Genomic DNA, 20,819 nt, shown 5'->3' with positions numbered 1-20,819 from the left:
TTCATGGAGGTTGCAACGAACAAATTTACACAAATACATCCATATTTAACACTGGTAAGCCAGTAAAGGAGAGCACATTTGTCGTAATATCTGGGCAGTGTTTAAAATCGTTTTTCTGCATATCATCATCCTGTAAAGCCCCCCATGCTTATAGAATCAGGAAAAAAACAAAAGTGCAGATTGATTCAATAAAACAGTACGGACTCGCATTAGTGTCACTTGGAGAGCGTCGTTTGCTCGTAGGCATCGAATTTGAAATTACTGCTTTATGCAAGTGTCTTTGTTTATACTTTTAGGCTTTCTTTTGTTAAATTAAAAAGAAAAACAAAGTGAGTCGACAGTTCGGGCTTCTAACTGTTAGTAGCTGCAACATTACATGCCTTAGCATTCCTGTTATCGAGCCACTGCGCCTATATTTCCTACATATAAAGCGTATCGATATTCGCGGAATCCTTTCGAAATGCGATTGTGCACTTTTTGATGTCGGCTACAAAGTGCACTGCCTTAATCTAGAATCAAACGAATGCAAACCCAATACACCATTAACATAGCTGCTCACGTCGCATCGGCAATTTCTGCCAATGAAGTTACTATTTCTGCTATCCTGTGAAACAGAAATTTCCTACAAGTGTACAACTATTTAGTTATTTCGTTTTTCTTACTCCTAGGTACTTGGAAGAAGTCTTCGTAAGCAGAATTTTCTTCCTAATGGCATAATCAAAAACACCGTCCATTATTTTCATGTAAGAGAATTTTTTATAATTAACTATTACGCTCCACTTCCTAACACATGAGCCTAATGATCGGAAGGACTGGTTAATTGTAACAAGACGAATAAATGAACAATGGTCGAAAAATTACAGATTTGTTACAACGTCAGAAGAGTGCTACACCTTTGTATTAGTTATTTCTGGCACTCGGAATTTCAATGCGTGTGCTATTTATAGAATGCATCTTCATTGTTCGATAACTCTTTGGCCACAAGCTTACCGCGGTCGCAGCTGTGCATAATTTGCCTACAACGACGTGTAACAGTTTTGTGCCGTTTATATCGAAACCGAGATTACGCTTCTCTGTTTGTTTTCTGGATATGAGCTCTATAATATTTGTGGTGAGTCACTTGGGGGGGGGGGGGGGTGAGGGTGGACATCATCAAATTGGGTGCCTGTACACCGTAACTGGCTAGTTCAAGGTGGCCACGACTACTGTTGCACGGTATCATAGCGGCGGACGGCAAAGACAATATCACAAGTCACTAAGTCTATACAATGCCGCTTAAGCACGGCGAACTTCCATGAAGTGGTATATTAAAAATGAAATGAAGGATAGTCTCTGCTCAAAACGTTATCTCTATCTATATATAAAAGAAATAGTATATAGGCCTTCGCTTACATTGTCTTGAGTCAAACGTTCCAGAAACTACAAAATGTGAATAGCATCGCAGAAGAACCTCAGATCGTGGCATTATCGCGGGTCAATGAAGAAGCTATTGAACGTATGTGAAAGCCTTATTGTAGTGTCAGTTCTCGCGTTTCGCCTATATTCAAATACTTGCCTCTCAAACCGCAGACGTGTGTCTGCTGGTAATGAGCTTACATTTCCTTTAATTTTAGGAACCCTTGCGAAGCTTGAGAATCGCTTTCCTAATGGACGTACTGGTGAAGGTGTTGGGATGGTTCTTGCACTCGTCCCAGAGCCACGTCGGGTACTTGGGTTTACAGGCCGGCTCGTTGTTGTATATATAACGGGAGTCACAGCACTCTTGCCGTCGCCGGTGCTAGGAGCGTGTTCATCAGCAGCTATGTAAGAAAAATTGAAAAACAATATGTATACACAAGAGTACTTAACCGTCTTCGCGATATGTTATTCGTATACGTAGGACCACGTTCTCACAACAAGCCGTTTCTTGTTATGCACATATGTGGGACGCATTCCAGAATGCCTAGTAAAAATATGACTAGAAGCTAAGTTGCTCCTCAGAAATAAAGATCGAAAATATAATCTCTTCATTTTCATTATTGCTGGCAGAAAAAATGTAGTCAGGAGCTTGAGCAGCCAGCTCAATATCTTCAGACGTGATAACATCGCTGACATATGCATGCGTTCAATGAAATTAACACTGCATTACTAACCACTTTATAACAGGCTGGCACATTCGGCAGGACCATTCCGCTTGTTATGCTCAGCAGCAACGACAGGAATCTCTGATTGCGCTGCACCACTGCGACTAAGCTGGCAGCTGGGCTCATACGCCCAAGCGTCAGATGAAAATTCACACGGGCGGAATGCACTACAAGCCAATTGGAAAACTGATGAAATGAATAATTTCACTCTTACTGGTGTGGTGTGGTCCATGATACGTTTTTCACATTGTTGAGGTTGCTCATGTCCTATCTTCACGCCAATTAGTACACTCTGAAGACTGTTTTTGTCAAAGGGAGCACGTACATTTAATTTTAAATTACGGGGTTTTACGTGCTGAATGCACTTTCTGATTATGACCTCGCCAAAGTTGGGGACTCCGGAAATGTTCACCACCTGGGGTTCTTTAACGTGTACCTAAATCTAAGTGCACGGGTGCTTTGGCATTTTGTTCCCATAGAAATGCGGCTGCCATGGCCGGGATTCAATCCCGCGACCAATCCCGCGAATTTTGGCAAATAGCGAGTTAAAGATACGACCATAAGAGCAGCAAGACGCCGGTTGCTAGCTAGGTAAATGGATAACGTAAAATTGGCAAGTGTTCGCAAAGGAATGCTTTGCCTGTAAATCTAGCGAGACCACGAACAGCCAGCAGTATTTGAGTAGTAGCGTATGTTGCTCCTCAGAAGTTAGAGGAAAGCGGATTCTTCGTTTTTGCTACGATACGCTAAGTAAGCTGTGTCTTTGTGAATGTCTTTAGAATTCAGTGTTACGTACATGTGTTTTTTCGAATTTAGAGCACCGTGAGTTTAAGGTATGCACAAGTAGACCGTGTGTGGAATAATTCATTTGGATCGAACACCCGTTCATGAATGTCTTGATATCCATCAGTTTTAGACTGACCTTCCATAAGTCCCATTTCTAGAACGCTATCAAGGCCGCACCCTCGCACTATTATTTGAAGCTTTTGTAGCACCAGATGCAGAATGCGTTCTGTACACGGCATGTCGCAGTAGTATTAACGCGATAGCGTTAAGGAGCTCGTTTCGCAGAAAAGCCTTTGTCGTTGGTGTCGGTGTCGTCAGCGTTGGCCGTGAGCGAAAAATTACGGCAGACAATTTATAAATAAAAAGAACTTGCAAGATGGGCTGCGCGGGAATTGAACCAGGGTCTCCGGAGTGTTTGCGGAGACGCTACCACTCAGCCACGAATTCGATCGCTCAAAGTGGGACAAAAAACGCCCCTAGTGAATGCGGTGTCGCCTTACAAACGTGCCATAGGAAGCTATACTGCTGTGTATATCGGTAATTATAAGCATGTAATTTACAGAAGTAGCAGTTAAACGCGTAGCGATGTATGTTTCCGCTACATTTCTTCTGGGCTTACCGCACACGCAGAGCCATCTTGCGGCAAACACAGAAGACCCCCTCCTCTCAATGTACGGCGCTGCCCCGACAGGTGGCGCCCCACGCGGGCATTGGGGCTGTGCGGGGACCGGTGCCAGGCGCGTCGCGGCCCTGACTTCCTCTCCCCTGACGGCGCTTCGCCGTGCTCCCACACGGGTTGCAGAATCAAGCGCCGTTGCTTTCTTTAGATTTCTATCTATCTCTCTGCCCGTGCCGATCACGACGTTTGGCTGGTGCCGATCGTTTCCCCCTCCGAGACACCGAGTTCTTTGGTTCGTTCCATTTGCTCAGGCGCACGTTTCGTTGCCGCGCCGAACGCTGCATTGCTAGCTGGGCGCAAAGTCCGATGCGGGGCGCCTCGTAAGTGATCGCTGCGCCGTAGCGCATTGTCTTACAACCCTTGGCGGGTCGGCAGGAACGCTGTCGCGTTCCACTCTTGAAGGCGAAGCTTAACCATCCTGCAATTTTTTTCTCCCTCTTTACCATGCGTTATATGGCACTTTGCCTGGAACTTTGTGTTGTGTGTAAGGAGTGAGCTCTAAGCGCTCCCGTAGCGTCTATAGCAATATGCAATGTCCGTATACTCACGCGGGAGCGGGGCGACTGAAGGTGGAATCGCCGCCGGAGTTGACACCTGTGAAAACACATTAATATGTCAGATACGAACAGTTCAAAATACATGCAAGTGCACAATAAGCAAACTTCGTTGTAGTCGCTTTGCTCACCCTTCGAAAAAAAAAAATCATTCAAACTCTAGAAAAATGAACATAAAAGCTGTGTTCAACGAAGCCGGTATTTTGAAAACTGGTTCGCGTTGTTGACTGGTTTGAATAAACTACGAAACGGTGGTTACTTTCCTAGATGTCAAACACTTGCCGTCACAGACGCAATTTTTGAGGGCTGCTTGTGGTTCATGCGGACATAGCAGAGGCAATCCATATTTAGAGGCTGGTCTTTGAGCAATCGTTTGCAATACTTGTATGTATGGCATTGTGCTGCTCATGCGATAAATGTGTCGACAATACCAGCAGTGACCGCATCCCTAGTAGACGCGGGAGGATTTTAGATGCCAGGGCGATCACTTTCCCCTTGTTTGATCTGGAGCATGGTGTCTAAACACAACACGAGAAGCTGCCTCTTACAATTTGTGAGGGGCCATATTATTCTTGATGCTTTTTGCTGGGGTAGAAACTAATAGTTTTTCTACAATTTTATGAGCTGCGTAGAAAAATATAAGTACACCGTAAAGGGAACTGAATGTTGTATCCATATCGTAGTAGCACCTTCCAGTGGCAAATGGTAAAAAATAAAAAAAGATTACCAGCCAAACCTTCACAGGAATACATTACCTCACGTTTCAACTATAAACATCATCATATTAAGGTATAGCAATATACCGTTAACAATATTGTGAAAAATATGACAAGAAAAAATTAATGCGGAAGACGAGGAGGAAGACTAAGATGCAGTCTAGCCTACATTACTGGTTTACACAAGCAGTTTCGTCAATAGCATTGTAAGATTATCTGTTTAAACAGACCTTCCATTTTGTTAAGTAGGCGGTGGGAAGGGGGAGTACTTGGGTGTTTGGAATTTCAATATAACCAATAAGGATGCCGACATTGAAAAGTCATCACACGTTTGCGAAATACTGTGTGCGGTTTTGTTTCTAAATACCGACATAACTCTGCTTAGCTGGGTTTTAAATCATGCGAAAACGTCTACTTAGCAAGTCACGCGGCATAACAATCATTTTGTGATTGACTGCGCCGTTTCTTTTATTATGGCTAATGGGGTAAACGCGGACGGGAATTTTTTTGGCAGTCTTGCTGCCAAGGCATTCGAAATGGAAGTAGCTGGGTGGAGTATAGATATCTCAATGTGCTCACGGCCATCACGAATACACTAATCATACGAATGCGAATATGAAGCGTATTTATTGAAACATTTCCTGCAACCACGTAAGCGTACCATCACAGGAATACACATTACCGCGTATTCGAAACCCCTGCAAACTACACCTGTGAAAATCAAACACACGCTATTCGACACACAATTTCTTCTCACCGAGAAATCTTTAAATTAGGGTACGATAGCAAGATGGTAGCAACAACAGACGTATGGTAGCAAGACTGTTCGCTATATGTTCAGTAAACCATGGATACTTTGTTACTCACAATATTCGCAGTGCTGGTCTTTTGCTGTAATGCGAAAAATGGAAACGAATTTGAGGGCAGGTTGCAATGACTACAAAGTCGTTATCTACGCCGAGAGGCTTCTAGGTCTAAAAAAATTTAAAAAATAATTTGTGATTTGGGGTGTTGAAACCATCGACTGTAATCTCGCAGAAAATATTTTTTTCGAAACAGCTTTTCCATTTCACAGTTTTCCTCACAAGCAGACACGTCAAACAGCTTTTATTAGTAGACATTAGATTAACCTGCAGATAATAACAATAAACCAATTTATTTGTGAATGAACCCGATTCATTCTTAGTCAGTGTGAAACCTGACGTCACTGGTTCCGGTCATGCTGTCCCTCATTTCACCACTTACTTTATCCCAACTGCCACCGGCCTTCAGCTTTGGAACAAGTGAGGTAGCTTCTACATCGTCCCATAGCGAAGCGACTAAATGAAACAGTGTCGATGTTGGGTACCCACGTGCAACCCACAAAATTCGCGAAACGGCGGAAACATCGCCACTTGCGAATTGTATGACGTTCGAGTGTAGCTGCGTGAGCCGATGGTGTGCAAAATCATGTTCGACAGATACTGCACGACCGTCATCACAGGCTGCAACAAGCAGACGGCAGTCGCTACAGTGATTTCTGAGCCCGCAATAATTTGCCGAATTAAAAAAAAAACAGTTTCGCCCGATAGGCGAAGCATCCATTGCGATAGAAAAATTGTGGACAGCTATACAAAGTAAGGACAGTAGTTTTATCGGCCGTATAAATTTATGAAGATAGGCTGAATAACTAAATTAACAACCATGGTGTCCCGCGCACGCAGGCAAGCATGAAGATATCTGGCTCGATGACTGCGGCAACTCCCTGTCAAAACGCTGGTGGGAGATAACGCGGCAGCAGCAGTGAGAGAAGTGAGATTCTAGCTGTCTATCGCTTTCAAGAAAAGTGAGCGCAAAGAATAGACCGCACGCACAAAAGTACGAGCCGGCGAGCCACTTAGACTCTGCCCTCACTACAGACATCTCTCGAGATACAGTCGAGACACCCCGAGCATGCCCCCACATGTGCAGTTGAAACCGGAGATGAACACCGCCGCCCCCTCTCGCCCCCCCCCATCTCCCCTCCCCCCAATGCCTCGCAACGTCAGGTGCCTTGTGCACGACGGCAGACGGTGCGCTTCCTGCCAGACTTCGTCTGGGCCCTATTATGTAAAACTATTATACTATGTTTTTATTCCAATCTCCTGACGTCAAATTTGCGTAACTGCCGACGCAAGCGTCGGGCGGTCACCCACAGCGTTTCCTGAACGGACCAATCAAAGCTCTCCTCGTTCATAGGAGGTCACTTTTGTTTGCTTAAAAAACTAATAACATTGCCTAGACTGAGCTGTTTGTCTTATCTAATTGGCTAACAAGAGGCGAGAAAAACGCTCAACTGGAGAGAGATTCGATAGGGCCAAGCCAGTGCACTGAAAGTCGATAACCGGACGAAGAAGGTGATGCCGGCGTCTGCGATTGGTCCGCTTTCCCTTACTTAGCTTGCGGTGGCTGATCGAAAATCGCGGCGGCATGCAACGGAAGCTTAAGCATGACGAACGGATCCTCAGCAATGAAGAGGTGGCAGAACGAGGTCGTAAACGTGCCGAAAGTGCTCTAAAATGTTACACGGCCACACGAAAGGTTTTATTATACGCAATAAACCCATGCTCTCTGACAGGTGCGAGTAGCAAGTGCCTGAGCGATCGGCGGCAGCCCTCTTTTATTCCTTTCGGAACGTAGCAGCCTGTGGCTATTCAGAAGAAAATGTTGTTTTATTCGGCATAATAATCCATCTTCAACGCGTACAAGGGCGCTATAACATAAAACTTTTCCAAACTTTTCTATTCCAATTCTGCATCAGCCTACCGCCATTGGTCAAAAACGTTTTTGTACCACGCCCACTTTACTTGTCTGTCACGCAACGTCACCAAAATCGCAATAGCTCCCCATCTAATAAGACATGCACAGAATGATTAGGCATAATTTGACCGAGCAAAACAAAAATAGTTATTTCTAATTGGACCCCTTTGCACAATTAGCCCTCGGCTATTGGTCAAAAGTTTTCGGGCTGCACCCACTTCACCTGCCTCTCACGCGACGTCACAAAACCGCAAAAACTTACAACGTCAAAGTGACGCGTATGAGTTAAAGATCCCTTAATATGCCGAACAAAACTGAATTTTCTACTGCATAGGCGCAGGCTGCCCCTTCCGAAAGAAAAAAAAAAGATGGCTGCCACCGATCGCTCCGGCGCTGGCTACTCGCTCCTGCCGGAGAGCGTGGGAGTATTTGCGTGTAATGAAACTTTTTGCTTGGCCGTGTAACGTTTTCCAGAAATTTCTGCACGTTTACGACCTCGTTCTGCCAAGTATTCTTTGCTGAGGATCCGTTTTAGCGTCATTCTTAAGCTTCCGTTGCATGCCGCCGCGATAGTCGACGAGCCACCGCAAGCTAATAAGAGAAAACGGAGCAATCGCAGGCGCCGACACCACCTGCTTCATCAGGTTATCGATATTCAGTGCAGAGGCTCGGCCCCATCGAATCCCTCTCCACTTGAGCATGCTGCTCGCCTCTTGTGAGCCAATTAGATAAGACAAGCCGCTCACTGCAGGCAATGTTATTCGTTTTTCAAGCAAACAAAACTGACCTCCTATGAACGAGGAGAGCTTTGATTGGTCTGTTCAGGCACCGCTGCGGATCACCGCCCGATGCTCGCGTCGGCAGTTACGTAAATTTGACGTCAGGAGATTGAAATAAAAACGTATTGGAATAGTTTTATGTTATACGGCCCCAACTTCGGTTTGACGTGGTGACGTTTTGCGGTTTGGTGACGTCGCGTGACAGGCAGGTTGAGTGGGTGCAGCCCGAAAACTTTTGACCAACAGCCGAGGGCTAATGGCGAAAAGGCGTCGAATCAGAAATCACTATTTTTGTTTTGATCAGTCAAATCATGCATAATCATTGTGCACACGCCATATCAGATGGGGAGCTAACGCGGTTTTCGTGAGGTCGCCTGACAGACAGGTTAAATTGGGGTGGTCTAAAAAACTTTTGACCAATCGAGGAGGGCGTATTGCAGAATTGGAATAGAAAAGTTTGGAGCAGTTTTTACATGATAGCGGCCCTGTCTCACACTAGCGAGATTAAGCCGTGATCGTCGGGTCCCGTCGCGCGCCTTCAGTCGCACATAGAGCCTAGGACGCGCAAGGACGGTGTTGTTGTCCTTGAACTTTATGCGGATACTCAAGGCCATGGCGAAGTGCACTTTGGATGTCCGTATTATTGCTACCGCGATAAAAAAAATCTAATTTTCAATAACTCAAGAGGTCAATTGAAACTTTATAAGAGTAAATACTGTATGCTGAGGTTTCTGTTTATTCACCTATTTTGGATCAGCCGTCAGCTATTGCTTTTTTTTTTTTTGTTGCAGAGCGTGTGATCAGTGGCCAATAAGTTCTAAATTATGTTTCATACGGTATTTTGGGAGAGCCGAAATTCTCTTGAATGTCTTCAGTGTTTTCCCCGCTGCTTGACCGAGATAATTTACTGCAAATTGGGTTCAAGCAGAGCCACACTTCATATATAGGAGACTTGAAATTCAAAGATTCAGCGCGTTCATTGGTAGCATTTTTTCATCCGCCGTGAGGAAGGAGTATTTTTATTTGCTTATTCGCACTGTTAACTCTGTCTTGAGGTTGGTTGCATGTAGGTTGCAATAAATTAAATTTACACAAATACACCCATATTTAACATTGGTAAGCCAATAAGGCACAGCATATTTATCGTAATATCTGAGCAGCGTTTAAAATTGTTTTTCTGCTCATCATTATCCTGTAAAGTCCCCCGTGCTTATAGACTCACGAAAAAAGAAATGTGCAGAATGATTCAATAAACCACTACGGGCTCGCATTAGTTACACTTGGAGAGTGTGGTTTGTTCGTAAGCGTCGTATTTAAACTACTGCTTTATGCAAGGGTCTTTGTTAATAATTTTAGGGTTTCTTTTAATAAATGAAAATGCAATACATAGTGAGTCGACACTACGGCTCTCTACCTTTTAGCAGCTATAGATTACGTAACCTTAACATGCCTGTTATCGAGCCACTGCGCCTATATTTCCAACATATAAAGCGTGTACATATTCGGGCAATCTGTTCTAAATGCGCTTGTGAAATTCTTGATGTTGGCTACAAAATGCACTACTTTAATCTACGATCAAACGAATGCAGGCTCAGTACACCATTAACATCGTTTCTCACGTGGAGGTGGTAATTTATTCCGATGAAATTACTATTTCTGCTATGCTGTGAAACAGAAATCCCTACAAGGTGAAGCCTACTTGGTTAATTCGTTTCTGTCCATCCTAAGTACTTGGAAGAAGTGTTAAGCAGGATTTTATTCCTAGCGGCATAATGAAATAAAAACACCGCCCTTTTTTCATGTAAGTGAATTTTTCAAAAATAACTGCTACGCCGTAATGATTTGAAGGGCTGGTTTACTGTAACAGGACGAATAAATAAAAAGTCGTCGGCAAAATTACAGAACTGACACATCGCCAGCAGAGTGCCCCTCCTGTATTTTAGTTCTCTGGCACTCCCGATTTCAATGACATCTTCGATTTATAGAATGGACCTTCTTTGTGCAATATAATTTTGCCACAAGCCTACAGCTGTAGCAGCTGTTCCTAATTTAGACTACTACAACATGTAACCATTTTTTTGCCGTTTGTATAAAAACAGAGATAACGCTTCACTGTTTGTTTTCTGGATATGAGCCCTATAATATTTGTGGTGAGTCACTTGGTGGGGTGAGGGGGGACATCACCAAATCGGGTGCCTGTACACCGTAACTCGCTAGTTCAAGGTGGCCGCGATGGCTCTTCCACGGTATCATACCGGTAGTCGGCAGAAAAAATATCACAGGTCACTAAGTCTATCCGATGCCGCTTAAGCACGGCGAACTTCCATGAAGTTGTATATTCCGAATGACAGGGAGGATAGCCTATGCGGAAAACGTTATCTGCATGTATTTAAAAACGAAACAGCTTATTTGTCTTCGTTTACATTGTCTTGAGCCAAATGTCCCGGAAAGTACAAAATGTGAATAGTGCAGCAGAAGAACCCCAGATCGCGATACTATCATGTGTCAGTGAAGATGCTATTGAACGTACGGGAAAGCATAATTGTAGTGTCAGTTGTTGCGTTTGGCCAATCTTCAAATACTTGCCTCTCAGGCCCCAGACATGTGTCTGGCTTGTAATGAAAGTTCTTTTTTTTTAATTTTAGGAACCCACGCGAAGCTTGAGAATCGCTTTCCTAATGGACGTACTGGTGAAGCTGTCCTGATGGATCTTGTGCTCGCACCAGAGCCGCCTCGGGTACCTTGGTTTGTAGGGCGCCTCGGTGTTTTATGTGTAATGGGAGGCACATCACTCTTGCCGCCGCCGGTGTTAGGATCATCTTCATCAGCAGCTAAGAAAGAAAAATAAAAAAAAATTAATAGAGAAGAGTACTTAAACCATCTTCGCGATACGTTTTTTTTTTTTGTATACGTAAGAGCACCTTCCCACAAGAAGCCGTTTCCGAATATGTGCATATGTGGGACGCATTCGACAATGCCTAGCGAAAATATGACGAAGCTAAGTCACCCATCAGAAATAAAGATCGAAAAGATAATCTCTTCATTTTCATCCTTGCTGGCAGAAAAATGTAGTGAGGAGCTTGAACAGCCTTCTCAATAACTTCACACGTGATATCATCGCTGACGACACATGCGTTCAATTATATTAGGGCTGAATTACTAAGCCCATTATAACAGGCTGACACATTCGGCCGGACTTTTCCCCTTGCTATGCTGAGCAGCAAGGACAAGTATTTCTCATTGAGCTGCACTGTTGAGAATAAGGTGGCAGCTGGGCTTGCACGCTCAAGCGTCAAATAAAATTCACATGTGCGCAATGCACTATAAGCCAATTGGAAAAATAATGAAAACAATACTTTCACTCTTACTGCCTACGAAATAGCGTGGGTCTCATTAAATTAAAGCAGGTGTTTCAATTATCCCAACTTTTTAACAATCGGCTGCTGTAGAGATCACTATTTGAGTCTTTTGTTTTTATTAGCCTGGGTTTCCATTTGCATACCTTTAATATGAGATCAAATGTAAGCACGAGATCCAGTTTCATGGTTATCGATCTAAGGCAACTTATAGAAAGTGTTGTCTATGATGCATCTTTAACCGTGTTGAGGTTGCTCGGTTCTTATCTTCACCTCACTAAGTACCCTCTGATGACTGTCTTTGTCCAAGCGAATGTTTAACTTAAATTTTAGATGATGGGGTTTTACGTGCCAAAACCACTTTCCGATTATGAGGTGCGCCATACTGGGGGACTTCGGCAATTTGGATCACCTGAGTTTCTTTAACGTGCACAGAAATCTAAGTTGCCGAGTGTTTTTGCATTTCGCCCTGTAGAAATGCCGTCGCCCTGTAGAAATGCCGTCACCGCCTCCATGCTTAACAGCCCAACACTATAGCCACTAAGCAACCACGGCGGGTCAAAGGAACGTTCAAGGTAGCTGGCGGGCATGCGCTCCCAAGGCAAGAACAGATAATTTGAGACAACAAACTTCGTCTTCACATAGTTATCCCTAAACGCAACTGACGATTTCCGTAAGGCACGCCCCGATCCGCAGTCACCAGATCGAGAATTCCTCCACTTATAAAAGATTGCGAGGAAAGTGGAAGATGCACGGTCGAAATAGCGAAGGCCTCTCGAATTGAAAGATTGATTTTCTTGCAATGAGAATCGAAAACGATGAGGTAATTGTTCTTGGTATGACCATGCGCCTGCCTCAAGTGCACAGTAGCCTTCACATGTGGAGCGTTCTCAATTTTGAAAATCTGCTCGCAAATGCACAAAGTTTTCATGCAAAAGGGTCAAATGGCCCATTCAGCGAAATAGGTCGGCGTCTTTCATCTCGTTGTTGCTCATTGTTCATTGTTCATTGAGTCGCTCATTGCTCAGAAAGAAAGCGCGAACACTGGTGTGGAGCGCATTCTCTAGCAGCGGCAGCGCAGGCGAAGTCGCGCATGCGCAATGGGTCCGAAGTCCATGCCAGTGCTTCGTTGCCATAGGGCTCACGTCATGACTGGTCGCCGCGACTGAGTATGTTTTGTTCGGCACTCCGCTTTCCTCCTCACTATTTCATCACTCTCTCCTCCTCCGCTTTCTTCCTCGCACACTCCTGAATCTCGCCGTCATTCATCTCCCGCTGCGCTCCGTATTCGCTATTTCATCTTTCGCGGTGCTCATTCGCTCGGTTACAAGGGACGCCGAGGCACGCCTAGGGACACCGACGCTCAACGCAGGAACAGCCGCCTAAGGGCTGCGCTCTTAAACGGTGGTAATGAGTTTCAAACGCCACGACCTCACACTTAGAAGTGGACCGAGGGTCTTACCGACTGTGCTATACTAGCGCCATCTACATAGCAAGCCTTTGTGCCTTACTTTATGACGTCATGCTACTTGGACCATGATTTTCGCTGTTGTGCTCGGCGTGACGAAAGCGGGGACGTCAAAATGCGCGCGGGTAACTCGACAGGTAACTATGGCAATCGGACAAGGTACATGACATCACGGATCCAAGAGCACCAGCCTTGTGCTATTCAGAAACCGTTAGCGATGCCTCTCAACGAGCTCCCTTGCCTTCGAGGAGTTCATAACTCCAAGAACCGCGCTTCAGCGCTTACGTGTGATCGGATGTTTTGTAACTTGTTTGGGCTTTCTAGCCGCACGGAGCCAGTAAATTTTAGATGTGGGCTTCATCGACGTCAGGCAACATTACTGCGGTTTCTAGCGCATCGTGTTTACTCTGCAGGTCAAATAATACAGTATGAGAAAAATACGTTGTACAGGCACTGGTAGCTGCCAGTCATTCTGCTGAAATAACGACGGGGACAATACGAGCTGTGTTAAGATAATATCCGACCTTTGGCCGAAGAAAAAAAGCTGGCATAACTGGTGCGTTGAAAACCTAATCACCCGCAAAGTAGTCTCCTTGGGACTCCACGCACTTCTCCCAGTGGTGCTACCATTGCTGGAAGCATTCCGAGAAGGCCTCTTTCTGCATGGTTTTAGCTCGGCTGTCGTTGCAGGCATGATGTCATCTCTTGCCTGAAGTAGCGCTCATTTCAATAGGCTCTTGATTTTGGGAAACAGCCAGAAGTCGCAAGGGACCATATCAGGAAAGTACGGAGCCTATTGAACTACATCAGTGTGGTTTTCCCCTAAGAAAGTCTGAATCATGTGCGAGGAATGTGCAGGAGCATTGTCATGATGGATGCGCCAATTTCCTGTTGACCACAACTCCAGTCTCTTGCGCCGCCCAGCATCACGTAGGCGACGGTGGACATTCGTGCAATACTCCTTGGGGATTGTTTGACCCTTTGGTGGGTGCTCGTGGTGTGCCACACCGCGGGAGTCAAAGAAAACAGTCAGCATAGCTTTGACGTTGCTGCGCACTTGGCGGGCCTTCTTTGGTCTTGGTGACGTGGAATGCTTCTTCTCTAGCGACGTAGATTTGTTTTCCCGGTCGTACTCGCACACCCAAGACTCGTCACTAGTGATTATGTAATTCATGAAGTCGGCATCACTGTTTGTGGAATCCAGCATGTCCTGGGAGGCTCAATACGATGTTGCTTTTGCTCCACCACGAGCAGCTTCGGCGTGAATTTCACCGCAACTCTCTTCATGGCCAAATCTTCGGACATAAAGGAATGTGCAGAAAAAGTGCTGATGCCCACCCCTTCTGCAATTTCTCAGATAGTCAGACGACGATCCCGCATCACCACAGTGTTCACTTCGGCAATGACCCCGTCATTTCGGCATGTTGATGGCCAACCGGTGCATGAGTGTCTCGCTCTCCAGCATGTGCGGACGTCTTTAAAGTGGTGTACCCCTCCTTAATCTGTGTGCTGCACATAGCATCATCACCGAAAGCCGTCAGAATCTTCCGAATGGTTTCCACTTGCCTGTCGCCCAGTTTCTGGCAAAATTTGATGCAGTAGCGCAGCTGCAGTCGCTCCGCCACTTTTCTTGCAATAAAAAAACGACGGAAGCACTGCGCACTACCTCACTCAAACGCTGCGTCCCAGCGACAGACGCTATCGGCAGTCGGGGAAAATTCGCACATGCGCAGGAAGGTTCAAGGTCGGCTGATGCAAGCGCGCTTGTTTCATATCCATCAGGCGTTCGCAAAAGAAAATAAAATTGGATACTTTTCTAACATACCTCGTATATGCACAAGACATCGAAATGGAGAATAGACAAGCAAACAGCTTTTCACTGATTAAGTTTCTTGTTACGTTGCAATTTGAAATAGTAACAGGGGAGTTCACAAAGCGTAATCACTTGGAACGAATGCTCGGAATTATAGCAGCCTTGAGATAATCATTCACAGAATGAGCATCGAAATACAGTGGCGTTGCAGTTAATTTGAGGCTTGAATGCATAAAAGAGCGCTTTGTATAAAACTGCAATTTTACAGAAAGTTTGACGGCGCTTAACTTGGAAGTGCCATGCTCGCGATTCATTCCAAGTGAATATGCGTTGCAACCTCACTGGCCATAAATTGTTAAATATGGTATGTGCCTTAAAGTAAGATGTTCAAAAATTAAACACGGCAATCTTGTTCATTCGTCAAATACGCACTTGCATTCATAATACTGGTAATGTGTGCCTCTTTGAACTATTGAGTTCATGCATTATAACTATGCTTTCTGCCACAGGCGACTGCTAAAAATTTTGTATAATGTAAAATTCTGTATATTTCATTTCTGAGTCAACGCCAACACTCGCCCCTCGCGCAAAATGTTATTCGCGAAACAGTGCAGTTCTTGAACTGCACCACCCTGGGCTTTTGTTTATAGTCCTCATGTGCATCCCTCCACATGCCCGCAGTATTATATTCTATTCCATTCGTAATCTTTCCTTTCTTCTTTTATTATATTTTATTCCACCTTTGCCTGCACCCAGTATGTAGGTTAGCATACTGAATGCACGCTTGGGTGCATCTCCCAGTGTTTCCTAAGTTTGCGCTCCCTCCTTCTCTGGCTCCGTTTAATGTAAACCCAAGAGAGCTGGTAACTATTCACTCAAAGAAGGCGTCCGCTGGCGTGAGATGAAAGGTTGATCAAAATACAATGTTTTTTGCGGCTGCCAAAAATTCTGCACACCCACCAAAAAAAACAATCTTAGATCTTCGGCCAACTGCCACGTATAGGCAAATCTGGTTCTTCGACAAGAAAATAGATCGAATAATAATAATAATAATAATATTTGGGGTTTTACGTGCCAAAACCACTTTCTGATTATGAGGCACGCCGTAGTGGAGGACTCCGGAAATTTTGACCACCTGGGGTTCTTTAACGTGCACCTAAATCTAAGCACACGGGTGTTTTCGCATTTCGCCCCCATCGAAATGCGGCCGCCGTGGCCGGGATTCGATCCCGCTACCTCGTGCTCAGCAGCCCAACACCATAGCCACTGAGCAACCACGGCGGGTAGATCGAATAATCGATGACAATTACCCCATGTAAATTCTCTATTTCAGATCCACCAATTCTCTGATATGTACTTTGTAGCCTTCTGAACCTATGCTGAAAGCCTTTGATTTGAAATACCTTCACTCATTGCTTTGCAGGTTGGCTTGACTAATGTTAGCCATCATTTTTTCTGCGTACCTGTTGCAGCGAACCATTATATTTTGAGAACACCGTTGGCTCTTTATTATTCAACAGCGGTTTCCCAATATATTCAATGAAAGTCCCCTCATTACATACATTTTGTGCAAGTGTGGCTAAGCCCGGCGGTGCACAATCCGCTTCGGTGCTTTAGTGGCTATGGTGTTGGGCTGCTAAGCACGAGGTCGTGGGAGCGAATCCCGGCCGCATTTCGATGGGGGTGAAATGCAAAAACCGCCCGTGACCCATGCATTGGGGGCACGTTAAAGATCCCCTGGTGGTAAAAATTTATCCCCAATTTGATTATGGTGCACGCCGTAGTGGGCGTGACCCATTTGGTAGGTGAAACCGCAGAACTCAATTCATGTGTCATGGTGCTCAATTTTCTTTTGTGAACGTGGGTGTGCTCCAAACGTTTACCGAAAAACCTATGAGTTGGAAGCCTGGTCAAATGAGGTACATTTCCGCAGTTCGTTAATATTAGGATCCTTAGCTAAGCGACGAGGGAGACCATTTAGGGGCACATCTGGTACACAATATGCTGGAAAAGGCTTACATTGCAAGCGAACTTCCCATTGAATGCAGCCTTATTTTTGTTACACCTGATAATAAAGAATGGTACAAATCCCACGAACGTGCCTTAAAACAGGCTAAAGAATATTTTTTATTTGAAATGCAAGCTACGAAAAGAAAATCAGTGTTACGCTAAGCAGAAATACATTTTTGCTTACTGGCAAATGTGTGAGTGCTTATGAACAACAGGAGCAGCACCAAGCCGAAGAGTAGCAGCGAGCAGGCTATGAGGGGCAGTTTCCACGGCCGGTCGCTCTCGATTTCACTGTGGAGTAAAAGATGAAATATACAGGTTTGATAATAACGCTGCCACCAAGAATTCTAGGGGATGTAGCACAGGAGAGATAATGCTTATTTTTTAGTTGAACACCTTTTGCTTTGTTCATGGTGCGAGATATTATTTTGCGTAATGGATAGTGCGCACCATAGCAGATATTTCTACGTCACTCGAGAGGTGTGGGAGACCCTGCATAGCCACTTCATCAAAGGTGATGGGTGCTTCAGTAAGCTGATCGGCAATTGTTGGACTAGATATGACTTCGCGATAGAAGAGAATATGCATATTTTTGATAAAGTGGAAGCACGGGCGAGTTGGTCATTAACAATCGACGTGTCTTCATAGCGAAAAAAACGAGGACAGAAGATCGGACACAACACAGGCGTTACTAATCAAGATACTCAGAGAAAACAGAAAATGGAGAAAATCCCAGTTGTGGATGATATTTATTCCCTTGCTACGGGGGAATCATGCCATTCGCAACTGACTTACAGAGTATCCACAATCGCTGTCACAAACGTTAAAGAGAAGTTAGCAGTCTAGCCAACGGGATCATTTATGACGCCATCACACTCTGCTTTACGAGCAAAGCTCAGAAAATGTTCTGTACATTCACTGTTGACCTCCACATGCGCCATGCGAGCAGTTTCAATGGCAAGCACATTCAATTACCATTTGGCGCCGCCCGAGCTCATCTCAAAATGAAGTGTAGGACCGCCTCCAACTAACCTGCGTAGCGCATAGTTCAAGCTGTCCTTGGTTTATGTATGGAGGACGGCAACTCCTGTTGTTTGTGTGACAGTCCAAATAAATTATTGCTGGTTTTATTGTGTGTCACGTTCGCGAAGAGATTTATCATCGCATAACTCTTTGCATGTTCACGAACGTACAAGCAATTAAGTGCACCATAAACGAATAATTTTCGTATCTTGCGCAAAAAGATTTCGAAAATTTTTATTAATTTCAATTCTTCCAATTTTGTTATCGTGATGAGCTCTGTGTACACGTCCTGAGATTCTTGAAGCTATGTTGCTGTATTAGAAATGAACTTACTATCGAGTTCGCGTATAACAGTTGCGTGGGCAACCATTCTCGTTGTGTTGAAGCTCATTAATATACGTTTAAGTTTGTGTTCCATCCGCGCGCTGATTCAGGCCAATCTATACATGCTACAAATATGAGTCTGCCCGAGCGAGCAGCCACTGGCACTTAACGACAGCAGTGGCATGTGTCGGTGCTGTCAAAGTGTTCGTCATGCAAGGATGGGCGACGTCTGAGAACTCATCACCAAAACAGTGAAAACAACAAAAACTTTACAACGAGAAAGAGCGGGTTAATCAAGGGGCGCGATTTTCATTAATCATATCTTGAGACGCGAACAAAGAAAGGAAGACATGAAAGAAAACATAGGGGAAATTACTTGGACTTACTAATTGATTTTAAGAAATTTTAAATTATAGGCAATAAAAGATGATGAAGCTAAACGTTTCGACAGAATTGCTTGTCTTGTTGGGAAATTGATTAGGAATTGAGACTTAATGGAACTAAATAACTGAACTTTATAAGCCCGACGTTTCGGAGCCCATTCGGCTCCTTCTTAAGGGGGTGGCGGTGTGCCGCTTTTAGGGGTCTTTTGCAAAGGAAGGAAGAGGGGAGCACGGGAGGTGGGGAGACGCTCCAAAGACGGGAACGGGGGGGAACAAAAGGGGGGGGGGGTTGACGGCTGCCGTGATGCTGGGGGGCTGGCATGACCGGTGCTGGGTAGAGTGCCAGCGAGAGTGCCCTTGGTGGGAGGCGAGGGGTGGGGGAGGTTACAGGGTCGCGCCGAAGCGAGAGTCTACCTGGCTGTGCGTCCTTTTCTTCTTTTCGTCATGTCGCCAAGATATTGGACATACACCAAAGGTAGGTTGCCCTTCACGCGGTTTATGTTCCCCCCGTATTCTCAATGTGCCGTGACTCCAGTAGTAGTCTCTTCGGTGAGTTCATTTCTGTTTGGAGGATTTAAGTTTCCTGGAAAGCGATATTGTTGTCGGCGTCTTCAGAGTGTTCAGCGACGGCGCTGCGAATACGGTTGAATGTTCTGACGTTGTTCTCGTGCTGTATAATTTTTTTCTTTTAGCTTTTTGTTACCCCGATGTACGATGGCGTTAAATGGCGTTAACCACGCAGTGTCGCAGAAAATCCGGTGTCAGCGTCGGACGTCGTTCCGGCAAAAATATTTCCGGACCACTTATACCCATGCTTTCGATGTACGGAAACAATTCAATTGACTGAAATAAGTGAAGCTCTCAAGCTAAAATTCGTGAAAAAATCGTATACTACGAGTCACACGCAACTTACAGACATAATAGCTCTCGGATTGTAATTTGAATACACGAGAAAACCTAATCCTGCTGCGCGAAAACTCAAACAAGTACCTCTTCCAGCGTTTCTACAATGCATAAAGCGGATACGGCGTCCGCCATTTGGGCACATCATTGCGAAAATATCTCAGGGTCTACGGAGCAGCGCGGCCTTTCCTTGAAACACTTCCAGATGGCGCTCGCCTCAACCGCGTCGCGGCGCATGCGAGAGGCCACGTCTCTATCAGAAAGCACGCCTTCGTTCATAGCGTTCGCCGCGTGCGCTTCCCGGCAAACATTAGGCTGTTTTAGCAGAACGTTTTTGACGGTCCGCTCCGCTCAGCGGGTGCGGAAGCGCAAGTGGGCATGCGCGACCCGTTCAGCCGTGAGCGGGCGAGCGGACGCGAGCCCCCTCTCCGCTAGAAAGCTTTCTCAGCGTAGCGCGGCGAGCGGGTCAAGCGGGTCTAGCGAAGCAAAATGGCTGCCCCCAGTGCTGCTGGCCCGTCAACGAGCTCGTTTGAATCGGGATTTGTAAAGCGCAAACCTAGAGTACACTTCAGGAGACACGAAGATCTTCTACTTGGGGAGGTTGTGGCCATGAACCCGTTCCAGAACCCTGCCATGTGCGCACGTTTGTTTATGCGGACCACGTTTTAGGTGTACTGAAATAGCAATAAACCTTGCCTTGGCTACAACACAGCGTAACGGCTTTGTAAAGGTAAGGATTATATATATATATATATATATATATATATATATATATATATATATATATATATATATAATGAGAAGCCAACAAACACTGACGCCAAGTACAACATAGGGGAAATTACATGTGCTTAATAACTGAAATAAAGTAATGATAAATAATGGAAATTAAAGTGGATGAAGAAACAACTTGCCGCAGGTGGGAACCGAACCCACAACCTTCGCATGTCGCGTGCGATGCTCTACCAATTGAGCTACCGCGGCGGCGTTTCCCCATCCACTTTCTTGGGTATTTATGTGTACTAGTAGAACCCTGGGAGTGTTAGCCAGCGCCCCCCCTCACAGACCTTGGCGGCGGACGTGGAACGTCTTTTTTGCCGCAGGCGTCACGAGAACGTGATCAC

The 20,819-nt window shown here is 45.2% G+C and overlaps 1 protein-coding gene across 5 annotated transcripts in view; it reads right to left on the bottom strand.

Annotated features, from left to right (window-relative positions):
- Positions 1-20,819, bottom strand: part of LOC135921779 (uncharacterized) — a 186,836-nt gene that overhangs the window by 132,533 nt on the left and 33,484 nt on the right. For 4 of the 5 annotated variants that reach the window (XM_065456089.2, XM_070523484.1, XM_070523485.1 and 1 more), the window contains exons 6-9: positions 11,104-11,246; positions 5,726-5,749; positions 4,137-4,182; positions 1,657-1,799 (exon numbers count right to left, since the gene is read on the bottom strand). In XM_065456089.2, the coding sequence (XP_065312161.1) occupies positions 1,657-1,799; positions 4,137-4,182; positions 5,726-5,749; positions 11,104-11,246 (356 nt within the window). The remainder of the gene's footprint in view (positions 1-1,656; positions 1,800-4,136; positions 4,183-5,725; positions 5,750-11,103; positions 11,247-20,819) is intronic. The other variant, XM_070523483.1, reaches the window with a different exon arrangement.

The sequence above is a fragment of the Dermacentor albipictus genome, chromosome 8 (assembly GCF_038994185.2).
Source record: "Dermacentor albipictus isolate Rhodes 1998 colony chromosome 8, USDA_Dalb.pri_finalv2, whole genome shotgun sequence".
NCBI classification, from domain to species: domain Eukaryota; kingdom Metazoa; phylum Arthropoda; class Arachnida; order Ixodida; family Ixodidae; genus Dermacentor; species Dermacentor albipictus.
Note: the sequence above shows the minus strand (reverse complement) of the source record. Positions and strands in the feature narration are given on the sequence as shown.